Genomic DNA, 23,989 nt, shown 5'->3' on the forward strand with positions numbered 1-23,989 from the left:
AGGGCCCTTATCAAGCCTCTCACCTCTTGAGCGCTACATTCATGTGCCAAGGGACCCTGGTAGGAAATATTGAAACAAGTAACATTAACCCTCTCCTCACTGTCTTGTTTACAATTCTTGTGATTTCAGTTTGGAGAATTTGGTATTGGATCAACTAATAATCCCCTAATTGACATTTTTCTTTATTCTCATGACTTGTCTGCTTGATATTGTATTGATATTGTAAAAAAAAAAAAAAGTAGCAAACATCTACTTCTAAATAGCAACAAAAAGGTCTACCTTTCCATCTGCCCATCTGTCCACAATGTCTTGTAAACTGGCTTCCAATATTGCTATCAGCTCTTTATAACGAATCCAGTGAGGTACAACTGTGCATAAATCCTGAAACAAAAACAGCACATTTTGGGGATTATTTGATGAGTAGTAATGATAATTGAACCTTTACACAGTGACTCTTACAGGTGGACACCTTTAGACATAATTATGGCTATGTAATCTTGTCTTGCACATGAAATAAGCCTCACAAGAGGGTCAAGCTAATGGAGTCCAATTACAAAGTTCCAAATAAACTTAAATATTTGAAGGCTTTTTACAGGGTATTCAGTGAGAAATCTGTGTCAGAAAAAAATTGTAGAGTAACAGCTAAATGTTCTCTGTTTAATAATAAAAGCTCTGGTTATAGAAATTAAGTTAGAGCATTGTGCCCTGTAGCCAGAGAATTATTCAATGTGCAATACTCAATGAATGCTGATTTTTTTTGGTCTGCATTATTTTTACCCAGCTGTTTTCTGCTGATTCTGAGTTTGTTTCCTGTACATTTTGGAATATTTCAGACCCTCGCTCTACAAGTATGGATAATAATGAATGAAGCTGATGAGCCTCTTCTGCTGAAATATCCTATCAAAAAAAAAAATTATAACAAAACACCATTAGTTACCTGCAAAGTTTTTTTTTTAAAACAGAGTTTCAAAGACAACTAAGAAAATCTAAGAGCTAAGTAGACCAACCTAAGAAACAAGCATTTTTTACTTACACTGGTACAAAGTTGTTTGGTGGCTGTTGCAGCACCATTTCACATTTAATTTATTACAGTGCAATAATAGTTGGATAGTAGTCACTATTCACTTTCAAGCTAGGCAATCAGCATGCATGAAAAGCACTATTCACTTGCGTGGTATATAATTATAGTAAATTTTATGGCTTCACCTCCATCTGGGTAACTTCTGAAGCAATGTTTTGTAAGACGTCATCAAATAAGACTCCTAAGGCCTGACAATAAATATCAACTGGTAAAATACCATTCCACACTTTTCCAAGATTTGTTAAGAGATGCAAAATCTGAAAAATGATGAAGAAAACTAACATTTAGTTGCTAGGAATATTAAAAATATCAATGGTGACATTGCTTTTGTGAGTCCTTAGCCACGAGAAGTAGTACTTGTTCACCTAATTCAAATTCCTAACATCAATGTGCACATTCTCCATACTGTCCTCTGTATATTTTGTACGGTGCTGACAAGGAGAATTTGTTTAACAATCAAGAGCTCCTTTATTCTCCTGACATTATTGTTTGTTTGGTGATCATTTTCTTCAGTCTTGTGACCTTGATGCATGATTCAGGGACAATGTTGTAATGAGAAATTAGATGCTAATCACTCTAAGAGGTCAATGTGGATGTCAAGTGTTTCTTGGAAGGCTGAACAATGTTAAGAGTAGAAGACCCAGTCAGTGGGTTACATTGTTCTCAAAGACAAAGGACAAGTAACATAGTTAGCCCTTTAACCTCTGCGAGTGATAGGCATCTAATTTCTCCTCACATTATCACCCCTGAATCAAACATTAAGGTCATGAGAATAAGAAGATCTTGATTGTTAGATAAATTCTCCCTGTAAGTACCATACAAAAATATACAGAACAGTAAGGAGAACTTGGATACCAAGGATATATGAGGCTGTAAAGGTTTAACTGATGAGAACTTGGTGCAGAAGGTCTAGTCAACTCTATCAATGCTTTTGGTCAAAACAGTATTTTAGCAGGTAGTTGTGGATTACCAGAAAAGCAAAAATTGCAGATTTCCATCTGTGCACCTCCTTGTATGCTCACCTGTTTCATTGATTTCTCAACCTGCAAGCCTTTTTCATCCTCATGCACATTCGCAAAACCTTTGTTCCCCTGCACAACTTCCAACAAATTAGACCTTTGCTTTCTCTGTGAACAGAAACAACAGAAATTAATTAACTACATTATCACTGTAACCCTTTGATCCCAAAAGCGTGTCTAGGATTTGATTTCTCCTTACAATATCATGTCATCTGTGAATCAAACATTAAGGTCAGGAGAATAAAGGAAATGATCACCAACTAAAGAAGCTCTTGATTGTTAAACAAATTCTCCTTTTTAGCACCTTAAGAAATGTATAGAAAACAGAATGAGGAATATGTATACTGATATTAGGGTGTAAAGGGTTCATAGGACTTGCCCATAATCTACATTGTAAAACTTGTCATGTGCATCATTAAGTTGTAAAAAAGTAATTTTTTTTTATGGAAATAGCTTTACAAACAGAAACCTTGTTAACTTATGATGTATGATTTGTAAAATGCAAAAATGGAAACAAAATCTCAAATGAAATACTAACCAGTTGTTCAAGGAAACATTTTTCTCCCATATGTCTTATGGTTGGCACCAGATCCACAAAAGTAGCCACGCTCTGATTAAGAGGCTCTGGCAACTTGGATCTGAACTGATGTCCAAGAGTGAGAAGGTGGTGAGCGATGTACATGCAGTTGTTATGATGCAGAGCAGACAACTGAGGTAATTTGCTCTGAAGAGAGACAAATACAAGGTAGTGATTAACACGTAACTTCTCATTGTAATATCCATACATTATCTTGCAAACAGGTAATGAGAATACTCAAACTTATCAGGTTGAGGTTGCTATCTTGATCTGACATCAAATTCTTGTAACTTATTTACAAGAAAATGTGTAGCTGCTTGAGAGGAGAATTAACAATCAGATCTTGGGAGTTTAAGAGTTAAAGTGATGAAACAACCACAAACTCACCAAGTGCTGTTGATGATAAGTGGGTACAACATTGCAGTATAACTCAAACATGTTACGAACACTGTAGAAGAGCTGAATAGCACTGGAAAAGGAAAAAAAATGTAATAAACTCATCACAAAGTGAGCATTGAATTAAAAGGCAGAAATGTGCTTGCAATTGTAATTATGTAGCTACTGTGCATACCATTGTGGGGTAGATTGTGTTGCTTCTATCAAAGTTTCATAAGCCAGATTCATTAGTTTCTCTGTACTCTCACTGATGCGGCAGGATGGAAGGCAGAATGTAAACTTGCTTAGTGTGTTAGCTGGATCTCTCTGCAATGGTTCATGCTGAAAAAGATATGTTTGTCAATTTACAACTCATATCTTCATCATAAGTCTATGCCCTCTGTGACACCTCAAACCTCAAAGGTTGGTCAATATATAGAAAGTCACCGACACTGATTTTGCCTCTTACAAATATATAGGATGGGGCATTTGAACGCACCTTTTGCCCTGGCTGGTGGGGAAGGGATTTTAACAAACCATTCTGTAAAAATTAAAATGCCATGAGCAGGAGTTGCTGGGAGGGGGGGAGATGTTAAAGCTTTGCATTGATTGATGCATACTGTACTGATGTGAAGAATTGTTCCCAAGCAAGCCACCACTGAGTTTAAATATGGGCCAAAATTGTAACAAATTTTGTTAAATACCTTTACTCCTTTTTTGTTATCTGATAATGCTTTCTTTATATCACCCAGACTCTGTAGAACTGCCTTGTCGTTCTTACTGTCCACCAACACAGTATTGTGAATGTCATCCTTCATCAGATCACGTGCCCTGACCAGAAGATCTTGACACTATAAAAGCACAGTTATAGGCCAAAAAAAAAGAAAAAGGGCTTGAAATCAGTCTAATACATTGAATTCTTGACAATTAATGATGCCAAGATCCTTAAAATACTAAAAAGACAATACACAAGTTATACTTATAATATACCTTTTTGTTTCCAAAGTGAATACCAACATCCTTTACATGGGATGTCAGATTATTTGTTCCTTCAGGGACTAAACCTAGGTGACAACAAAAGATTTGAGTAACAAACCAAAAGATGAGTGCAAAAGAAAAGCTGTCTGAACCAATAATCTTGATTTTTATAAAAATACCAAGTTGGGCATATAATGAAAAGAAGACCAACTGTTTAAAGAAATTTTCTATACCTAAAGACACAAGCTTTGTCTCAAATTCCTCAGTGGCTTTTATGACATCTTGATACTTTTCCAACTGAGAAAGAAAAAATATATAATATAATTTAACACAGTTTATATGCTGGGTTCCACTGTACACTGGAGGATCTTGCAAGATCATTGGCTGAAGTTTGAAATGATCCTTGCTAACATCCACATACAATCCCACGGTGTTGACTTCTTGGTTTTAAAAATAGTGGTAACCATCCCAAAATATTGGGTGCACTAGGTGAAGTTAAAAAATTATGTGAATCCAAGGGTGAAGTCCACTTTGGTATACCTGTGCACTTGTGTTAGGAACTGATTTCTTGAGGCACTCTGTAATAATAGTTTCTGACAGCTCAGGCCATATATATTCACCTGAAGAGGAAGAAATGCAACATGTTTACACAGAAAATCTGAATAATTGATTATTGGTTAACAATACTTAAATCATAATCTCTTGTAACTGCTATTTTAGCAATATTTTTTGGTAGTAGTAAACATTTTGCCAACACTTTTCCAATCAATTATTCTCATTTCTTAGACACATGACCTGAGCAAAAAAAACTATCCTAATTATCACTCCCAGATCTCATTTGTAATTCTCCTTACTGTCTGCCATACAATTCTCATGATGTTTGTTTGGAGAATTTGGTATTGGATCAACTAATAATCCCCTAGTTGATATTTTTTCTTTTAACTTGACTGCTTGACATTGTAAGGAGAAATTCTGTCATGCTCAGTCATGGTAGTTAATGGGTTAGTTGATAAAATGTATAAAACAGAGAAGAAAATCAGTTCTGACAGTTTTGTAAGATCTGAACTTCAGGTGACACAACTTAAAGAAAAATAAAAATGTCTCTGATGGCAATAGAGAAATACTTTGGTTTAGGTGAAAGGCCACCATTAATAATCTTACAAAGACCAAGCTTACTTCGCAGTTAAGTACTTGTTGCTGCTTGGAAACAACTTCAGACCTCTTCCCATTTTTTCCAGATTATTTTCCATTTTCTCCAGGTATAGAAAATTAAAAAAATCCATGTACTTTTTCAAGAATTCAAGACTGTATACAAATCCTGGATGAAACATACCTAGTTTGGCAAAAAGTGATGAACTTGACACATTAAGTGCCTCTGACTTTTCATCATCTTCTTTCCTTCTTCCTTCAAAGAAGTTTCTCAAAATGACAAGGATTTCTGAGAACTTTGAATACAACAAGGCTGAAATCAAAAAGCAGTATTGGCACTTAATTAATCCTTTCACTCCCAAGATTTGAGTAGTAATCCTCCTTACTGTCTGCCATACTACACAACTCTTGTAATGTTACTTTGGAGAATTTGGTATTGGATCAACTAATAATCCCCTAATTTATATTTTCCTTTATTCTGATCACTGATCTGCTTGATATTAACAATTATGTGTAGTACTGTAGGCAAAATTAATATCGTTGAATGAGGTTTCTCTTTCATCAAATTCATGAAACAAAACAAAAAGAGCCACACATACTCACCAGGATCAATGATCTTTTTTCCACTTTCCTTTGCAAATGACACAGTTGTAATTTCTTGTTTTGTTTTATCAACTTGTGGCTTTAAGCTTTAGAAATAAAAAATAATGAGAAGAAAGGAAGCTTAGATGCTTCATTCTTTAGCTCCTAGAAGTGATTCACATCTAACTTCTCCCTACAATATCCATAAATTATTCAGCAAACAGGTGACGAGAATACTCAAACTTATCAGATAGAAATTGTTATTTTGATCTAACACCACATTCCCGCAGCTAGAAGGGAGAATTGACAATCAGATCTTGAGAATTAAACGGTTAACTCTCACATTATGCCTCTCTCTACACAGGAGTAAAATCAAGTGCCTCTTAGATACAAGTCTAATACCCTTTTGCAACCTTGAATTCCACAATTCAACCCTTAAAACCCTAACATCTGCATACGTATCCTCTATACTGTTCTCAATACACTTCCTAATGGGCTGACAAGGAGAATTTGTCTAACAATCAAGAGCTTAAATAAGTTGACAATCATTTCCTTTATAATCTTGACCTTAATGTGGGATTTAGGGGTGATATTGTAAGGAGAAACTAGATACCAGTCACTCTAAGGGATCAAAAGTTTAATAATGCCTGTTGAAATGTCCTGAAGTTATACTTGCAATACACTACAATTCCGGATCAATATCAGTATCTGGGCAACTGCCCACCTACCCTTCCCCTAACTCAACAACAGTTAATTGACAACAAGTTAAGGTTAATGTTGGATTAGGGAGAGGTAGGTGGGCAGTTGCCCAGATACTGATATTGATCCACAATTCCATTAATAAAAATGAGGAGATACTCATAGTAACTACACCCTACAGATACTAGGATATACATGTAATCATACAGTGTGTACTAGATACATCATCTTTGTTTCACTATAAAATATCAAATTACCTGGGAAACAGTGTTATGGGACGAAATATAAACTGCACCAGCTTCTTTCCTACATTTACAAAACAAACAAATTAATTTAAAAATACCTTTGTAAAGTCAACAGCTTGTTTCAAACAAGAGATTCATTAGGTAAAAATTAATTTGCACGACATTACCAAACACTCTAAATCTTTTTTCCAAAATACCAAGTGCCTAGAAACATAGAAGACAAAAGAAAAAACTTGTTAGAACTTGTAAAGCTTTGAAAGAGAATGCAAAAAGGAAGAGCCATCAAGTTTCTGTCCATTATGAGTCAGTCACAAATACAGCCTTGATATCAATGTCAGTAGTAATAAGATCAAACTTACTTCCATTGCTTGGAGGACGTTACTCATTGAACAGCCAGCTACAAATAAAAATATGAAATGTCTCAAATCAATCCAAGCCAATCGCATTTATGATAATTATAAATTTTAGTTAAACCTTTAACCCCTTAGAGTGATAAGGATCCAATTTCTTCCAACAGTATTATCTCTGAATCATACATTAAGGTCAGGCGACTAAAGGGAATGAACACCAACTAAGGAAGCTCTTGATTGTAAAACAAATTCTCCTTGTCAGCACCTTAGGAAATGTATAGAGAACAGTAAGGAGAATATGCATATTTGTGTTAGGTGTAAAGGGCTAACAAAGGAATAAAATCCATCACGGTAGCTTGGATATTTGATCATAATTTGAACAACTTTTTTTTTTACACCATTTCCCCTTTATTTTAGACTTGGCAGATACATACAAGACTGCATGTGGGAGTTCTTCCATAATCCTAACCCCTTCCCCTTTCAGTTAGGAATTCTCCAAAGAGCTAGAGGGCATAATTTTGGAAAGAGCTGTTAATACATGTGCAGTGTGACAGTCTACAGCCTACAAAGCAACAATATTAGAGCCTTATCATTAATGTGAGAGAAGTCCTAGAGAGGGCTGTTCTTGGGAGTTCTCCAAAAAGCCAGAGGGAATATTTCAGAAAGAACTCTCAATACATGTCCAGTGAAGCAATCGACAGCCTACAAAGTGACAATATTAGAGCCTTATTATTAATGTGAGCGAAGTCCTGGAGAGAGCTTTTCTTACTTGGGTCCAGCTTGAGTTGTGTTTTCAGATGTCCCTGACTGTTGTCCAGTGATGCTGTAGTGGGTGTTGTCCATGCAATACTTTTGGTCCACACCCTTTCTAGTGTTGAAGTCAGCTGTGCCTTCTGTCTTCCCCATTCCTCCTGCAATAAATTAATATTTGTGACTTTTAACAACATCTCTTTAATGATTCTCCTTAGTGGGTACTCTACAGTTCTTATAATGTGAATTAAGAGAATTTAGTATTGGATCAGGTAACAATCCCCTAAACGATATTTGTCTTTATTCTCGTCATTTGTCTGTATGATATTGTTTTGAAATTGTGAGGAGAAATTCTTACTGGTTATTCATGGGATTTAAACAGTTAAGATATCAGGTGGGACTGACAGCTCATATTTGTTCACCACCCCTTCAGGGCTAAGATTTCCCACTCACCTGCCCATACATAGCAGAGGATCTCCCCTATATAGACCACCAACCCCACCCTTAGAATGACAATGTGGTCTTCCTCCATTCTTGATGGAAAAACAACATCATTGAGGAGAAGAATTAACCACAAAATAAAACCACAAACTCATATTTGGAAAAAAGAGGGAACTTAAAAGTTTTATGACAATATATAACAGCAACTACTGAGAGGTGATCCCTTACTCTGAGGGCAATAAAAATCCGTCCTTCCTGGCCAGCTTTAGGTAAATCAGACAGGAGTTCTTTCTATTGGAAAAAAAAAAATCATCATAACATCAGGTTAATTATCGTTCTAGAGTAAATGACTCAAGTGATTCAAATCCAAAAGTAAAAGTTGATTGCATAAGTAGAGCGTTCGATTGTAGTCTTGAAAAGGACTTTATTCTGCAAAAGAGACTGACATTTCAACAAAGGGGAGAAATTTGTACAGACTGAGCAAAAATCAATGTTAAAGTCAAGTCATATCACTTCTCTCTTGTTGTGCTTGGTGACTGTCATACCTTATTTTTTAAAAACCTGAGTTAAAGTCTACTCAACCCTTTCACTACCAAGATCTTATTAGGAATTCTCCTTAAACTGTCTGCCATTCTCATTATGTTAGTTTGGAGAATTTGATATTGGATCAACTAATAATCAAGACATGCAATTGATATTTTTCTTTACTCTCATTGCTTGTCTGCTTGATACTGTATTGACATAGTAAGGAGAAATTCTTTCCTGGTCACCCATGGGAGTTAAAGAATTAAGAAGTTGATCTCTTACCACAGATTGCACAAGCTTAGCTGCGTTATAATATGCAGCTTTATTAAGCTCCCCAGGGAAGGCGTCCAATGCTTCATGGATCTACAGTTTATGTAACAAAACAATTTAAATTGTTTGGTCAACAACAAGAAAATTCAACACCCTACAGGACAGGAAATGAAGTGACTGCTGCCTGGAAAATTAATGGATGTGGTTCTTTACAAGGTTTGAAGTTGTGATTTTTGTTTTCGGTTAGTAATTTTAAAACAAGGATCTTCACATCTTCAAAGGTATAAAATTGCATCATCACCAATATTTGACATATCTAAGTTTCTTAGTCACAAAAAAATTTTAGTAAATATTGAATGACTGTGGCATCATTTACCTTATGGAGTCTTTTGAGGAGCTCTGCAATGGCTTCAGTCTCTCTTAATTGTTTCACAAGGTCACCATGTTCACAAGCAGCAGCATCAAGAGGACCTTCCACTGTGCTCTTAAACAAAGAAAAACAAGGAGCCAATGCTGACAAAAAATTGCATCATCTTTATTCAAATTCAACTGCCCAAGCCTTCTTTACATTCCCATTGTGGATATTACTGGAAGACAGGTGCATGGGTTTACATTTAAGTACAGTAATGGGAATTTCCTTTAAAATTACATTAACTTTGTTACATCAAAAATGTAGTATAATGATTGTTTTATATGAATTGCTCTGACAATTAGGGCTAATGCTCAAAACATAAATTTTATGGCGGCCAATTTACATTATCAACTCAGTTGATGAAACAAAATTATCTCGTAATACACCCCCACTCCCACCCTCACTCCCCCCCCCTCACTGATGCAGCACCACAGTTTCTTTAGAAACTTACAACCTTACTCATTTGTCTGTTTATCTGTCACTTTTATGTGCATTGAGATGTAACACAGTTGGAAAGTTTGAAGGGCACTAAAGAGGCTAATGTTGTTAATGGCTGCACCTTCAGTGACTTTTGGCATCTTTTGTACCCAGAAAACTTCCTGTTTGCTTCATATATCCATGAAAACACACTGATGTCCAAGCAAATAGTTAACTGAATGACACAATTCCCACCAACCTTCAGTCTGCCAAAAACATTTTGAATTTCAGTGAGAAGGTTGTTCACATTCCAGTTCATTTCAAAGGTTGAATTACAGAAGTCTAAAAATTCATCAAATGTGTATTCCTTGTATATTGCCTGAAGGACCTCCGCCTGAAAGAGAGAAATATTTACTCGGATCATTGAGATAAATCAGTGTTTTTACTTTGCAGTTGTAAAGCTTTTGCCCAAACATTAACATCTGTGTAATCAAAAACCATGATATATCAACTTTTCTGTAGAAATAAATTAACACCCAATATTGAATTACTACACCCTATCAAAAACAATTCCTTGAAATTTTCAACCATCTAATTATTTGGAACTATGTAATTATAAGCTAAAATCATGATAAAACAAAATTTTCTGTGTCTTTAATTTCGGAAAGGAAAAACACACCGAAGACTTGTGGTCAATTGTGCATAATTTACAAATGCGGTCAAAATGCGATGCGGTCAAAATGTGGAAATAATTAAGACATGAAACTATGAGAAAAAAAATGGCGAAAATTAAGAAAAATATTGCCATAAAGAGATAGGAATTGTGTCAAAAATTCTATAGCATACATAATTTGAAAAAAGTAACACAAATTTATAGATAACGAATTGAAAAAAGGAAAAAAGAAGATCGAACCATTAATAATTAGAAATTATCTTTTTTAATTCTCCCTCCACAAGATCTAACTAAAATGTTATGGATTGAATTATATACAATCAGTGATTTCTTTTGTATATTTTTCACACAAAATTACATGTAGATTGCTACAAAATAAATTAGAGTGTTCCTTCACATAAATATACACACAAAAAAAACAATAATCGAAGACACATAGTAAAAATCGATTGTGTAGGTGATCTTGAGATCAAAATTAGAAAACACACTTTACCTTCACTTCCTCTGCTTTCTGCAATGTTTTCTTAACACATGAGTTTATGTCTTCCTTCTCTAAACGAGCAGACTTCAAAAGCACATCCGTAACAAGACTTGCGCTCTGTTTCGGCTTTTTGTGAGTCGCGCTAGCTATAAAATTTTCCTTTTCTTCTACGTCCGCCATTTTGTTCTTGAGCTTCGCGCCAACAAATTTTAAATAAATAAGACGTCATGTAAGTCAACCAAAACTCTCCGAAGAATAACCGAGTACTACCGAAAAGCTACGAAAATTGCCGAGTTATGATAATCATTCAGTATTGTTTGAAAACGCGTGTTCCCGCCGTATTTATTATCCAGAAAGCTATCTTGTCGAGTTATCATGACAGAAGTGAGGGATTGCAGCATGGAAAGTGACCTAAAACGAACTGCCCGGCTGGAATACCTAAAATTAAGGCAATCCAAGCAATCAGAGAAAGTCGAAGCGGTGAAGGTACTCGGAAGTTACACTTGATCTCCCACAGACAACATTAAAACATGTGCATCGTTGTTCTCGCATGCAACAAGCTTATCTTTACTTTTAGTAACATGAAAATTCACTATTACCTCTGTAACAATTAATCTGGAGTTGGCATTTGTTTCTGATCTATTTAACCAATATTTTTCGATACAATTATTGTAGCAAAAGAGTGAGTTTTCAATGAAACAGATTTCTTCCACTGAAACAAGGTGAAATCAACCTTTAGCTACGGGTATTTTAATCTCTTTGAGAAAGAACTGCGCTCTCTTATGATTTTTTATGTTAAGGTTAATGTTCTCACCTGCAGTTTGTATGCGTTTAAATTTTTCTTTATTTTTAAATAACAATTTTCTCATTGTCAAGCAAGCTGTTTGTTTCATTTTGATGCGGTCATGTGATAATAGCGTACCGTGGAGGTCGAAAGTTATTGGAACCCTATAACTCTCATGGTCTGATTTATAGTTCTCTCCACTAGCTGCTACACATTTCCTTGTAAATTAGCTACCAGAATTTGGTTGTTAGATCTAGATAACATTGCCTGTTCACTGGATACAGTATAGATGTTGTAGAGAGAAGTTGCTTGTTAATCACTTGTGTGAGTTAGAGGATTGAAGAACAGTGAATTTACAACTTGTGACTCAGTTGTATGTTATTTCTTAATCAATAAATATTTAACTTGATTTTTTTAAATCTGCTATCTTTCAGACCTGTTTTAGAGACAATCAACAAAGCATCAGAGAGCAGTTGCTGAGGAGAAGAGAGCTACAAAAGGGTGAAAAGCAGCAAATGGTTCCATATATATCACCTGCTGAACAGCTTCCCTCCACAAGAAAGGTATGAAGAGTTTCAGTACTGTGCTGTTTAACTGTGAAAGCAAGTATTGTGAGCATAATACCAGTAAAAATTGCAAGAAAATTCTGTAGCTGTTTATTTATCCCTTTGACTCCCAAGATCTCATTAGTGATTCTCCTTACTGTCTCTTATACAGTTCTTATGATGTCAGTTCAAAGAATTTAGTATTGGATCAACTTATAAGTCTCTAATCAATATTTTTCTATTCTTGTCACTTGTCCTGCTGATATTTTTAGGAGAAATTCCATTATGATCACTTGTGGGAGTGTAATTTCACTTCAAATTTGTGCTCTGGTGTTTTTTTTTTTTTACCAGAGTTCTGTCTACTGTGGATTTGGACATGGTACTCAACATACAGTTTTAAGGACCCTGTATACTGTGCAGTCTCTTCCACAGTTCTTTACCTGGTCTCCTCTGCAGCAAAACTATATGGTACGTGAATAAATCTTTCTGAGTTCAAGGTCTGTAGTGTAAGTTATGGACAGAGTTTTGTCGACTCACATTTATGGCTCAAGTGTGAGAACCATAAATCTGAATTGAAATACAATATTCTGTAACTTATTGCACAGACCAAGAAAATGACATTAGTGAGATATTTCTTAAATCTCTGGGTTCAAATAGATTTCAATTTAAACAAACTTTTGAATTTAGAGGGCCACACTCTGAAATACAGTCAGCTTAATCGAACAATCATAACGCATACTCTGAGCAAGAGATACTTGTATAATAAATATTTCTTACCAACCAAGCTCGAGATACATTCTGTTAGTTATGGATCAAGTTTTTTCTACTCCTTTTATAACTTACAGTGTAATCAGAGAAAAGGAGTTTTGTTGATAAAATTCTGATGGTATTTGACAAGGAAACCAGAATTCATTTTCCAGCATTGAATGCCATTTGCATCTTGCCAGGTGGAAGATGAGACAGTCTTGCACAATATTCCATACATGGGCGAAGAAGTTTTAGACCAGGATGGATCATTTATTGAGGAGCTCATAAAAAACTATGAGGGAAGAGTTCACAACACTCCAGAACATGGTAAAGAACACTTCTTCCTAGATTTCATTTTTTTGTTTTTAACTGTCTGACATTTCAATTGGCTCAAAATTTAATGACTTTTCATTCACAAGGATGCTGCCTTTTATTTTGTGCAGTGTTTGATGAAGCAGCCCTTACAGATGATCTACTTCTACAGCTGGTTGAAGCATTGAAAAAGCACAAGAATTCTGCCAAGGAGAATGCAGAAAGTGAAACAAAAAGAGATGAGGAGAAGGAAACAACTGAAGTTACAGGTTAGTAATTCTCCTTACTGTCTGCCATACAGTTCTTGTGATGTTAGTTTGGAGAATTTGGTATTGGATCAACTTATAATCCCCGTTATTGATATTTTCTTTATTCTCATCACTTGTCTGCTTGATATTGTATTGATATTATTAGGAGAAATTCTGTCTCAGTCACCCATGGGAGTTAAAGGGTTGATTACCCTTGGTAAATCATACTGGTGAGAATACAAGCTGAAAAGGTTAAAATTAGAAGGTTGTGTATCCCACACAACCTTTTAATCAGTTAAGGACAGTTGATTCCATTGGTGCACACTGTGAATATTTGTGTTCAGTTTGAGGCAACATAACCCTATAAACCCTTGAAGTGATCAGCATCTGATTTCTCCTCACAGTAATACTGCTGAAATGCTCATTAAGATCATGAGAATAAGGGAAATGATCACCAACCTAAGATGCTTTGATTATTAACAAATTCTCCTTGTCAGCACTAAAAGAAATATGTTGAGAAGAGTATAGAGAATATGGATACTGATGTTTGGGTGTAAAGGGTTAACTTTTAAGTATTTGCAAATGCAAAAACATCCAAATAACATTTCAATTCTAGTGGTATGCATGCTGTTCGTCAAATGAAACTGGTTTTATGGCTGAACCACCTATATTTTTCCAAAGCATGGTAAAAGAGCTTGTGAAATAGTATTTTGTTCAGCCACAGGTTCCATTCTTGCTGGGAGCACTTGAAATTTATCTTTCTCCTCATGTCTCTGAAAAAAAAATTATTGTTCAGTTGTAAATTGGTGTTAAGAACTGCCAACCTGCTGCAAATTGCATTTTACTACTGTATAGACCATTACCAATGTTGGGCAGTGTTATGGTAGTTATTTTTTTACAAAGAATTCTCTATTTTACAGAGGATGATTGTTTACCAAAAGATGAAGACAAACCACCAGAAGAGACAGGGGAGACCCACGATGAACTGTTTGATGCCATAGCATCTCTGTTTCCTGATAAAGGTTTAACTGGTGCAGAAGTTTTCCGAAGGTAAACATCATATTTCAGTTTAAATTTTTTTATCTTTCTGGGTTTCAAGCTCTGGCAAGGGCCATTTTGTTGTGTTTTCAGGCAAAATAATTGACTCAGACAATGTGCGTAGCTAAGGGCTAAGGGATCTAGGATGCCTCTTGAATCACGATTAAAAAATAATGGGTGGAGCCTAGCTGTGTCCACTTGGTGTGTTCTTGGGAAAGACACTTTATCCTTGCAGTGCCTCTCCTTAACCCTTTAACTCCCAGATCAAATTTGTAATTCTCCCTTCTGTCAACCACACAATTCTTATTATGTTAGTTCCATGAATTCAGTATTGGATCAACTAATTATTCCCAAATTGATATTTTTCTTTATTCTCATCACTTATCTGGTTGATATTGTGTTGATATTGTAAGGAGAAATTCTGTCTTGGTCACTCATGGAAGTTAAAGGGTTAACCCTAATATGGACTGGTATCCCATCCATGGAGGTTGCAACAATATGGTAGTTATGTCATATTCCTTAAACAAGGATCAGTTCTGGTGGAATGAGCTCCTTGGCTTAATAAGGTCAACTCTGAACTCAAGCCAAGTGGCTGATCAGCCAGAGCTTGTCCTGGTGTCCTTGGCTTGAATTAGTATGTCCCTGAATGAGATGCCAGCCATTGCAAGGTTGCCCTTCAGCATTTCATTGGTCTTCCCTGACAAGTTGCTGCTACCTATATATACTCTTTGGTGGAGCTTTCAGGAGTCCAAATGCACTAACATTAGGCTACCCTTTCTGGCTTGCTTTTGTACTTGAGTTTTTTGTACTGGACTTGTTTCTGCTATTTTTCTACAGATACAAGAATGTGCTGGATCATAAGAATGGGGAATTACCACCAGAATGTACTCCAAATATCGACAGGTTAGGAAAGCAATCAACTAACACTTTATATAAGATCAGCGAATGAAAAAACAGTGTGTCTGAGGTGTATCATGTGGTTGAAATTTAATGTTATATTCTTTGGTAGAAAAGTCCTTTGTCATGGCAATTATTTTGTATGATCTACACTGTAAACCCTTTAACTTCCAAGATCTGATTTTGCACATTTCCTTATGAATTAGTATGAGAATGTATTGTTAGATCAAGATAAAAACTTTTACCTGATAAGTTTGATTAATCTCATTACCTGTTGGCTGGATAATTCATGAATATTTTGGGGAGAAGTTACATGTTAATTACTTCTGGTGGTTAAAGTGTTGAGCTTTTTATATTGGCTGATTCATGACATGTCACATAAAAAATTTTACTTCAGATGGGTGGTTTTACTTTTTCCTTCTTTTTTTAGTCCCATGGCACAATCTGTTTCAAGAGAACAAAGTCTGCACTCTTTTCACATGCTGTTCTGCAGAAGATGTTACAAGTATGATTGCTTTATGCATGGTAAGCAGAGCTGATCTTCATTGCTGTAATAGTTGTTATTATATGGCAAGACAGTCCTGAGGTAAATTGGACCATTCTGGTCCATTCTTACTTGGTCCAGATTCTGGTCCAGATTGTTTCTACTGAAACGTCATCACTGGCAGCCATGTATTTTTGATCAGAAAAGCCACAAATTCAAAATAAAGAAGTTTGGTCCATGTGCATTTAATAAACTACTAACTAACTTTGCTTGCTCCAGCCATACTGGGGAATATTTGCCCCAGGTCGTTTTTGTACAAACCTTGCTGTGCTTGGTCCACACTGCTGCAACCTTGGGCCAATATCCCCAGTATGGCCCTTGCACTCAGTCAATAAGAAGGTATTATTTTCAAGGGAGATAGGTGTGTAAAGCATGAATATAAAATTGTTTTATATTCGCATTAAGTGGCTTAAACTATTGTTTTCAGTGATGGTGGTCAGTATTCATCACTCTGGATGGAATTCATTATTTAAGTCAAGTGACTGATAATTACTTTCACTCACATTATTGAAACATGAGTCTCTATCAGTGAAAAAATATTTGCTTTTGAGGACTTTCCTCTCATGAATGATCAAATTATCTAATTGGCTGAGTCATTTTTGTCATACAGTTTGTAACTTTGATGGAAAAACTTTTTATTTACTGGTAATTGCTGCATTTTTTGTTAATCTAGGGTGGAGAACACTCCCTACACAGATCAAGCGAAAGGTACAGATTTTTTTAAGGTTGTGCTGTTGCTGTGTCCATACACTGCACCAGATAAATTTAAGGATTGCTTTTCTGTTTTCAAATTTTTTCATGTATGGACAGGGCTTAACTTTGCTCATATTTGCAAGAAATTGGGCCATAACCTGGCTCTCAATTTGATCCGTAAAGTTTGAAAAAATTGTCTCAGAATTTTACAATCTTTGTCTTGTGCACAGAGCCCTGTTGATCTACAAGAAACAAACCCATGTGGAGCTGAGTGCTATACGCATGTTAAGGTACGTTCACAACTAGAGATGTCGAAAGTAATCCGAGACTGCCATTGTTTTTCTTTACTTCGCTCTGTGATTGGTCCAAAAAAACTTGTGCCATTCTCTTAACCAATCAGATGCAAAGCTAACATCTGTCACGACTTGGTCACCCGCGTTTTCCCGCGCTTTGGGCCGTTCGCTTGTTTTTACTTTGAGTTGTCATTGGTTCTTCAAGGCATTTTCCTTTCTTTCGTTGTAATTACATGTACTTTGGTTTTTGTTTTACGCCACTCCATCGAGAAGTACTCGAAATACTTTTGATAGTCGCTTAACTCGTTGCAACAGAACGCGCTCGAAGGAGAAGAAGACAGCAAGTCATCAGAGTCAGTCAGCACGAGGCGAAGAAGTAGAACCAGCAGCAAAGACAGCAAAGGTGGAAAAGTAAACTCTAAAGGTTCAGGATTTCCCAGTCCAGAGAAAACAGCGGTAAAGAATGTTTCTAAATTTTTTTGTTTATACTGGTTGGTTGGAGACATGGTTAACTTTTTTTTTAGAGTTTGCGACTTATTAAATTAAAAATTCCTATACCCAGTAAAAGATGTGATATGGAGAAATTTTTAATTTAGTGTATTAAGTAATCCGGGATTGCTTTGTTTTTGCCGTACTTAATTTCTATTATTTTGTTTTTCAAAGACTGAAGGAAGCAACTCAGATCCTTTGCTTGCAACTACTGAATGGACAGGAGCGGAGGCTTCGTTGTTTCGCGTTTTGAGGCCAATCTACTGTAACAACTATTGCAGCATTGCAAATTTAATTCGAACGAAAACTTGTAAAGAGGTGAGGAGCGTAGAATTTACACTAGGTCTTTCCCGAAAGACCTGCTAATCAAACGTCGCGTTAGTGTCGTAACTCTTCGGCCCAGCATCGGTGGCACAACAAAATGTCGTGCTGTCTATCGTTATTGCTCAATTTTTCAGTCAACGACGCCGTCGAGGTGACCGCTAAATACACGTGAACCGCTTCATACAGGTTCCACAGTAAGGAGGTTTTATAAAAGACAAAAAAGCGTAATTTCATGCCTTAATTGACCGCTTAATGTAAAAAAAAAGCACTTAAAAATGCTTCTAGCCTTTATTTTGGGAGATGAACGTGGGTTTAATATACTTGAAACTTTGTTTTTACAGGTGTACCTGAGAGCATTGCAAGAGTCACATGAACCGTTACCAACTGCAGATGATCAGGATACTCCACCAAGGAAGAAGAAAAGGAAACATAGGTCTGCTTCTATACAAAATATATGTTAACCCTTTCACTCGTTACTGTTTGCCGTGGAATACCGTATCACCTCGAATCAGCGCCCGGGCACTGATTTAAAATTTCGGCGGAAAGGAGGGCGCTTATTTTTCTCTTGTACTCTTTCCGCTCTTGTCGAAGCTCTAAAAGGTACTAAGCAAAGTGGCAATAGAAACAGGTTTTCCGCGTATCCCTACTATTTAAGAAAATGAGGGAAGACGGGGGAGATGCTTATTCGAGGGGGGCGCTTGTTTGACATTTTGGCGTAGTGGATGAGCGCATATTCGGGAAAGGACGCTTATTAGAGCGTGGGCACTTATAAGCGCGTGGGCGCTTATTCGAGTAAGTACGGTAATTCTCATGATGTTAGTTTGGAGAATTTGGCATTGGATCAACTAATAATCCCCTAATTGATATTTCTCTTTCTTCTTATCGCATGTCTCCTGGATATTGTATCAATATTGTAATGAGAACTTCTGTCTTGGTCACACATGGGAGTTTAAGGTTTAAATTTTGTTATCGACGTAGGGGATAGCGTCCAGCTGCCATCTATTTTGTCCTTGCGTGTCTCTACCAAGCGTGATTTATGGTTCTTTATTGTTGGAATGTTTATTTCGTTTCTATGTTTTGCAGGATGTGGTCTCTTCATTGTAGAAAGATTCAGCTAAAGAAAGGTGAGGAAACATTTGAGAAAAACTGAAAATTGGGAAATATTAGGTTTCCATCTTAAGCTGTGTTACATGAACAGAAAATTTTAAGAATTCTTTCCTGTCAAACATTTCAGTGATCTCGAGCGAAAATTTGTCTTCCTGCAAAATCCTTGAAAATCGTTAATCTGCCTCCAAAATTTCTCCCTCCTCTACATACCATACTGATATGGAGTTGCCTTAAATTTAGCTAAGGAGCTCGTTGAAGTAAATCATCTATTTTCGCCACACTAATTGAAAGCGTCTTTTTTCCTTGTGTTTGTATCGTTTTAGACAGCACCTCTACTCATGTGTACAACTACATTCCTTGTGACCATCCTGGACAGACATGTGATCAGTCGTGCATCTGTGTTGCAACTCAAAACTTTTGCGAAAAGTTCTGTCAATGCAGCACCGATTGTAAGTCTAGTCTATTCTAAAGAGTTACTGAATTTGAAAAGTAATCTGGGCCTCATGGTTTTGCTACAGTTCACTACGTGACTGGTCCGGAAAACTCGCGCCATCCTCTCAACCAATCAGACGCGACCGATCACGACTTGGTCGCCCGCGTTTTCCCGCGCTTTGGGCAGTTTGGGCACTTCCTCGACCAATCAGATGCCAAATTTTAACCAACCGCGCTTCCAATTTTTTGCTTGTTTTCTCATTGCGCCCTCATTTGCTGTGTGACTATTTGGTTTTTTTTTATTGGCCAGCGTGATCATTTTGGTTTTAGTTTTACGACAATTAATAAAAACGTGCTCAAACAGCCAATCAGAACAGCTGTTAGTGATGTAAACGACCAATTAGAATGTGAATCATATGCACGTAACCCCAAGAGAGCGCGGGGAAAACGCTACTGGTTTTGCATTTGATAAGCTGAGAATGTAGAGTTGGGTTGCCAAGCAAAACCGAAGCAATTCCAGATTACTAGAATCTCCCCTGAAATCAGATTAAAAGGTATTGTTTAATATTACTTCAGTACGTTATTTCCTCGTTAAAGACCGGCAGTTGTCCCATAACTTTCACTATAAATAATGTTTTGAACTGGTGCTAAGACATTAGTGCAATGAGGTCGACTGTCCCTCCCCTCCGTTAGGTCAAAACCGGTTTCCTGGCTGTCGCTGCAAAGCTCAGTGCAACACCAAGCAGTGCCCATGCTTCTTAGCCGTCAGAGAGTGTGACCCAGACCTTTGTGGGACTTGTGGTGCTGGTAAGTAAAGAGAAAAGCCCTCTGATCGTCGTGTTATCGTCCAGTTTGTTAACTGAAACTGGAAATTGTTCGGGAAGGCAGTTTTTACGGTGTAAAAAGGTACCTTCAACTCGTAGGGGGTTTACAAACTATAAGCTTGTTTAGAATAAGACAAAAGAGATAAAGAGAAACTGAGAAGGAATGAAGATGACTAAGGATAGGTAAGATAACTTTGGCTTCTTACTTTTATGACGTTGTTTGTTGTGGACAAAAAGTAAATGTTGTTGAATTTCCCTCTATAGATAGCTTTGATGTAGCCACTAACATTTCCTGTAGGAATGTCGGCCTACAACGTGGTCAAAGAAAGGTTTGTACTTAATTTGTTAATTGAACAATTGTATAGTGTACCAAGCTAACACACAAGTACACTTTGGCTTTTTCAGCATTTGTTGCTTGCGCCCTCTGACGTGGCTGGTTGGGGAATTTACATCAAGGAGCCTTGCAAAAAGAACGAATTCATCGGCGAGTACTGTGGAGAGGTAGGAAAAGTTTTCTTTCTTATTTTTAATGCACACATAGCAGTCACTTCATTCGTTGTCTGCCTGCGAGACTAAGAAGGAGAATGATTCAGTAAAACTTTTAAAGCGCCTTGATATTTACTTTGTTTTTTTGGTAACTAAGAGAGGTAACTCAAGCTATCGGTTATTTTTTTTACTGGACTATTTCGTTCAGTCGAGAAAACGTTTGGTCTTTGCTCAAAGACCTCTCAATAAAATTGCTCGAGTTATCGAAAGATTTTCGAGCAGGCCGCTCGCCATCGGGCTCTCGTTTCCCCTAGCAACAGCTATGCTGAAATCGCAGGCTCAGACACCTGAAGAAGAAACAAGAGTATGTACGTCTTTTTTTTTCTCCAAATTGCAATAGAAAGTGAATCTTCACAGGTTTTTACTTTCGTTTCTTTTGCTGTCAGATCATCTCTCAGGACGAGGCCGACCGCAGAGGAAAAGTTTACGACAAGTACATGTGCAGTTTTCTCTTCAATCTGAACAATGGTAGGGAAAGAGGATCCTAACATTTCATTTAATTTTAATCTAGAACCAAATCGCCATTTTGGGCGATGTTAATTTCATTGTTGGGGTTTGAATCCTTACGAGAGACTTGGAGTTTTTTTCTCCCATCCTCGTGTCAGTTGTGTAGCATTTCTCTTGTTAATTGTGTTGGATTTGCTTAATTTTCAGACTTTGTTGTTGACGCTACTCGTAAAGGAAACAAAATTAGGTTCGCTAACCATTCCATCAGTCCAAACTGTTACGCCAAAGGTGAGAGACCGCTGGACCTTTCTTAAAGTTATCTTTGCTTCTATCTTTTGAATGTTTCTTAGGTACAGTTGCAGTTACATGTGAAAGAAAACACTGTGGTCCATGTTGAATCCAATGGTGTCCCGAAGTCCAGTCCACATCCAATCACTTTATGATAATTTTATTAAAACCTTACTGAAGACTTTTAAGCTTTGTCTTATAAGTTACTGACAACATCAAAAAAATTTTAATTTAAAAATTCGGTAAAATTGTGCAGTGCGCATTGTAAACTTAGTCTCGCTCCTTTGCTTTTAACAGAGCGTTAACCTTGTACACCCTAGCATCAGTATGTATTTTCTCCCTACTGTTCTCCATACATTTCTTAAGGTGCCGACAAGGAGAATTTTTATAACAATCAAGAGCTTCTTTCGTTGGTGATCAGTATCTTTATTCGCGTGTTGTATGGGGAAATTAGATGCTAGTCACTCGTAGCTAGGGGTCAGAGGTTTGGATATGAATTACTTATTAACTGTGTCTTAGTACACGTTTGTTGCAAACAAGAAACAAACTGAAAACACAGCACTTTGTTCCATTTCAGTGATGATGGTGAACGGGGACCATCGGATTGGAATATTTGCCAAACGTGACATCGAAGCTGGAGAGGAACTATTCTTTGACTACAGGTAAAGAAAGAAAAGCTATTTCTTCTTCATAAGTAAGCATCTTTGTCTCCAGAGGAAAGATCGATCGCTTTTTCATAAGCTTTAAGTGTCGTCATTGCTGATCCTAGCAATATACAGGGCGTTTGTCACGTGGAAACATAGCAAGGGCTTTGCTTATCATCCTTAACTGGTGTTGCGCGTCAACACTACCGTTTCTTTTCTTCGCCGCGGGAAAGTACGAGGCTTTGAGCATTAGAGCCCAACCCCCACCAAACCTCTCTCCGACTCGTCTTGATTCTTCCCGCGGGTGGATGAATGCGCGTCTTGCAGCGCTAATAATGAGGGCCTGGGAGCAAGCTACACCGTAGTGTTCTCTGTAGCTCAGTGGTGGAGCATCAGAACGCAGAATATTAAGTTTTGGTGTTTGATTCTTTTAGGGGGAGTCAGTTTTTCTTTTTTTGTCCCACTTGTTTTTCATTGCTTTTTTCCCGTGACTAAATGAATATGTCATAACATATTTCTTTCTTTCATGACTTAGCTCAAAACTTACCCTCTTTTTTAATTTATGGTACTCAGTTAAAACAACTTGGATGTCCCAATAATATTGTTGCTCCTTCTGGAGGGGTGGGGATCCTAATTCACCGTAGGTTTCCTAAGTACTTGCCAGCTTTCTCAGGATCGACGCACCTATTCCACTGACCGCTTGCAACCAATCAGATGACAATATCCCCACCAGCCCTCCCCCCTTCCCCCTTCCCCTTCCCCCTCCACCCTCAAAAAAGAAAAACTTAAAAAGTGGCGATGATTTTAAAGAGCAGTGACCTTGATGTTAGTCCTTGATGGAGAAATGCACAGAAAGGGTAAAGTAGATTGCCGAAGAACACAATACTATGGACTCGATCATGGCCCACTCTTTCAGGAGACAAGCGAGCTACTCAGCTTTTATTTTTGTCTCTCTACCTCTGATTTTTTAAGTTACTTGTTTTTCATTGTTTTTTTTTAAAATCATATTTCAGGTACAGTGCTACGGATGCCCTCAAGTTTGTAGGAATCGAGCGTGATGTAGACTTTGCTTTGAGATAAAAAGTTTAAATGTATTTTCCATTGACGCATACAGTATAGATATTGAAACAAAAAAAACGTAGACAAACACTTAGCATATCTGTTTACAATTGTAATTACTTTTGATTAAGAAAAATAAAGACAACTTTTTCATTCTTTTTGGAAAGTAATGGTCGTATTGTGCATTGTTTACAAAATGTATTGACGGAATTTAGAGACTTAAGAAGGTCTTGGCCGATTTCGGAAGGCTCCGACTGATTTTCAAAATGTTTTGCAGGATTTCGGACGTTTCCGTCAGAGTTTGGGTGATTCGGTCCATTTTCGGACGGGTCTATCCGATTTGGGACGGGTGTGTCCTATTTTAAACGATTTCTTCCCATTTCGGACAGATCTGCTTTTTTAATGACTGTTCCGTCCGCTTTCATATTTCTTTTGTGTCAGTGAGTGAGTGGCAACTAAATAAGTATTAGAGAGGATGTATTGTCTGTTGGGTTCGAGCCATTTATTGCAAATCTACAAAGGCTAATTGCCCTGCCTTATTCTTAAAAGGAGATTTTGTGCTTTCGAGCGCATTCATGTGAAGATCTTTTTGTCCTAAATTGGTCAGCCTTCAAATAGCTTTAGTTCAGCATTATTCCTGCTCGTATTCCCAGAATTGATAATAAATTCTCTTTTCTCTCCATTTTTTTAAAGTAAGGTAGAAA

At 36.9% G+C, this 23,989-nt stretch overlaps 2 protein-coding genes across 3 annotated transcripts in view; one reads left to right on the top strand and one right to left on the bottom strand.

Moving 5' to 3' along the window:
• The window catches only part of LOC113673920 (centromere/kinetochore protein zw10 homolog), an 11,938-nt gene extending 687 nt beyond the window's left edge, over nt 1–11,251 (bottom strand). The window contains exons 1-23 of the mRNA XM_089194710.1: nt 11,037–11,251; nt 10,130–10,264; nt 9,418–9,525; nt 9,054–9,134; nt 8,475–8,537; nt 7,825–7,966; nt 7,065–7,102; nt 6,873–6,909; nt 6,718–6,766; nt 5,783–5,868; nt 5,364–5,492; nt 4,571–4,650; nt 4,264–4,327; nt 4,043–4,116; nt 3,757–3,903; nt 3,249–3,394; nt 3,065–3,146; nt 2,639–2,824; nt 2,104–2,208; nt 1,207–1,338; nt 778–897; nt 280–381; nt 1–56 (exon numbers count right to left, since the gene is read on the bottom strand). The exon at nt 1–56 is cut by the window's left edge and continues 687 nt beyond it. Coding sequence (XP_089050836.1) covers nt 1–56; nt 280–381; nt 778–897; nt 1,207–1,338; nt 2,104–2,208; nt 2,639–2,824; nt 3,065–3,146; nt 3,249–3,394; nt 3,757–3,903; nt 4,043–4,116; nt 4,264–4,327; nt 4,571–4,650; nt 5,364–5,492; nt 5,783–5,868; nt 6,718–6,766; nt 6,873–6,909; nt 7,065–7,102; nt 7,825–7,966; nt 8,475–8,537; nt 9,054–9,134; nt 9,418–9,525; nt 10,130–10,264; nt 11,037–11,204 — 2,330 coding nt within the window. The 5' untranslated portion in view covers nt 11,205–11,251. The remainder of the gene's footprint in view (nt 57–279; nt 382–777; nt 898–1,206; nt 1,339–2,103; nt 2,209–2,638; nt 2,825–3,064; nt 3,147–3,248; nt 3,395–3,756; nt 3,904–4,042; nt 4,117–4,263; nt 4,328–4,570; nt 4,651–5,363; nt 5,493–5,782; nt 5,869–6,717; nt 6,767–6,872; nt 6,910–7,064; nt 7,103–7,824; nt 7,967–8,474; nt 8,538–9,053; nt 9,135–9,417; nt 9,526–10,129; nt 10,265–11,036) is intronic.
• A 61-nt stretch (nt 11,252–11,312) lies between these two features.
• LOC113673889 (histone-lysine N-methyltransferase EZH2) lies at nt 11,313–23,455 on the top strand. Of its 2 annotated transcripts, XM_027190354.2 has the most exons (22): nt 11,313–11,510; nt 12,243–12,371; nt 12,705–12,821; nt 13,301–13,427; nt 13,544–13,681; nt 14,581–14,710; nt 15,536–15,601; nt 16,026–16,120; nt 16,813–16,847; nt 17,063–17,122; nt 17,441–17,581; nt 17,789–17,932; nt 18,280–18,371; nt 19,022–19,062; nt 19,369–19,494; nt 20,171–20,284; nt 20,566–20,630; nt 20,707–20,802; nt 21,234–21,315; nt 21,502–21,582; nt 22,160–22,244; nt 23,240–23,455. In XM_027190354.2, exons 1-22 carry the CDS (start codon nt 11,400–11,402, stop codon nt 23,304–23,306), a joined length of 2,142 nt encoding a protein of 713 aa, XP_027046155.2. In that variant the 5' UTR covers nt 11,313–11,399; the 3' UTR covers nt 23,307–23,455. The 2 variants fall into 2 exon arrangements, with proteins under 2 accessions (XP_027046155.2, XP_089050834.1); XM_089194708.1 differs by lacking the exons at nt 22,160–22,244; nt 23,240–23,455 and adding an exon at nt 21,645–21,798 and having other exon boundaries at nt 11,315–11,510.
• Nucleotides 23,456–23,989: the final 534 nt, after the last annotated feature.

The sequence above is a fragment of the Pocillopora damicornis genome, chromosome 14, assembly GCF_964200805.1.
Source record: "Pocillopora damicornis chromosome 14, jaPocDami1.2, whole genome shotgun sequence".
Taxonomy (NCBI): domain Eukaryota; kingdom Metazoa; phylum Cnidaria; class Anthozoa; order Scleractinia; family Pocilloporidae; genus Pocillopora; species Pocillopora damicornis.

Bases quoted from the DNA above. Each gene is read 5' to 3' on its own strand.
- LOC113673889 (XM_027190354.2), top strand. From the start codon at position 11,400: ATGACAGAAGTGAGGGATTGCAGCATGGAAAGTGACCTAAAACGAACT. The intron at 12,822-13,300 runs GTACGTGAATAA...GCATCTTGCCAG, and splicing joins CTCTGCAGCAAAACTATATG to GTGGAAGATGAGACAGTCTT. The intron at 21,316-21,501 runs GTAGGGAAAGAG...CTTAATTTTCAG, and splicing joins TCTCTTCAATCTGAACAATG to ACTTTGTTGTTGACGCTACT.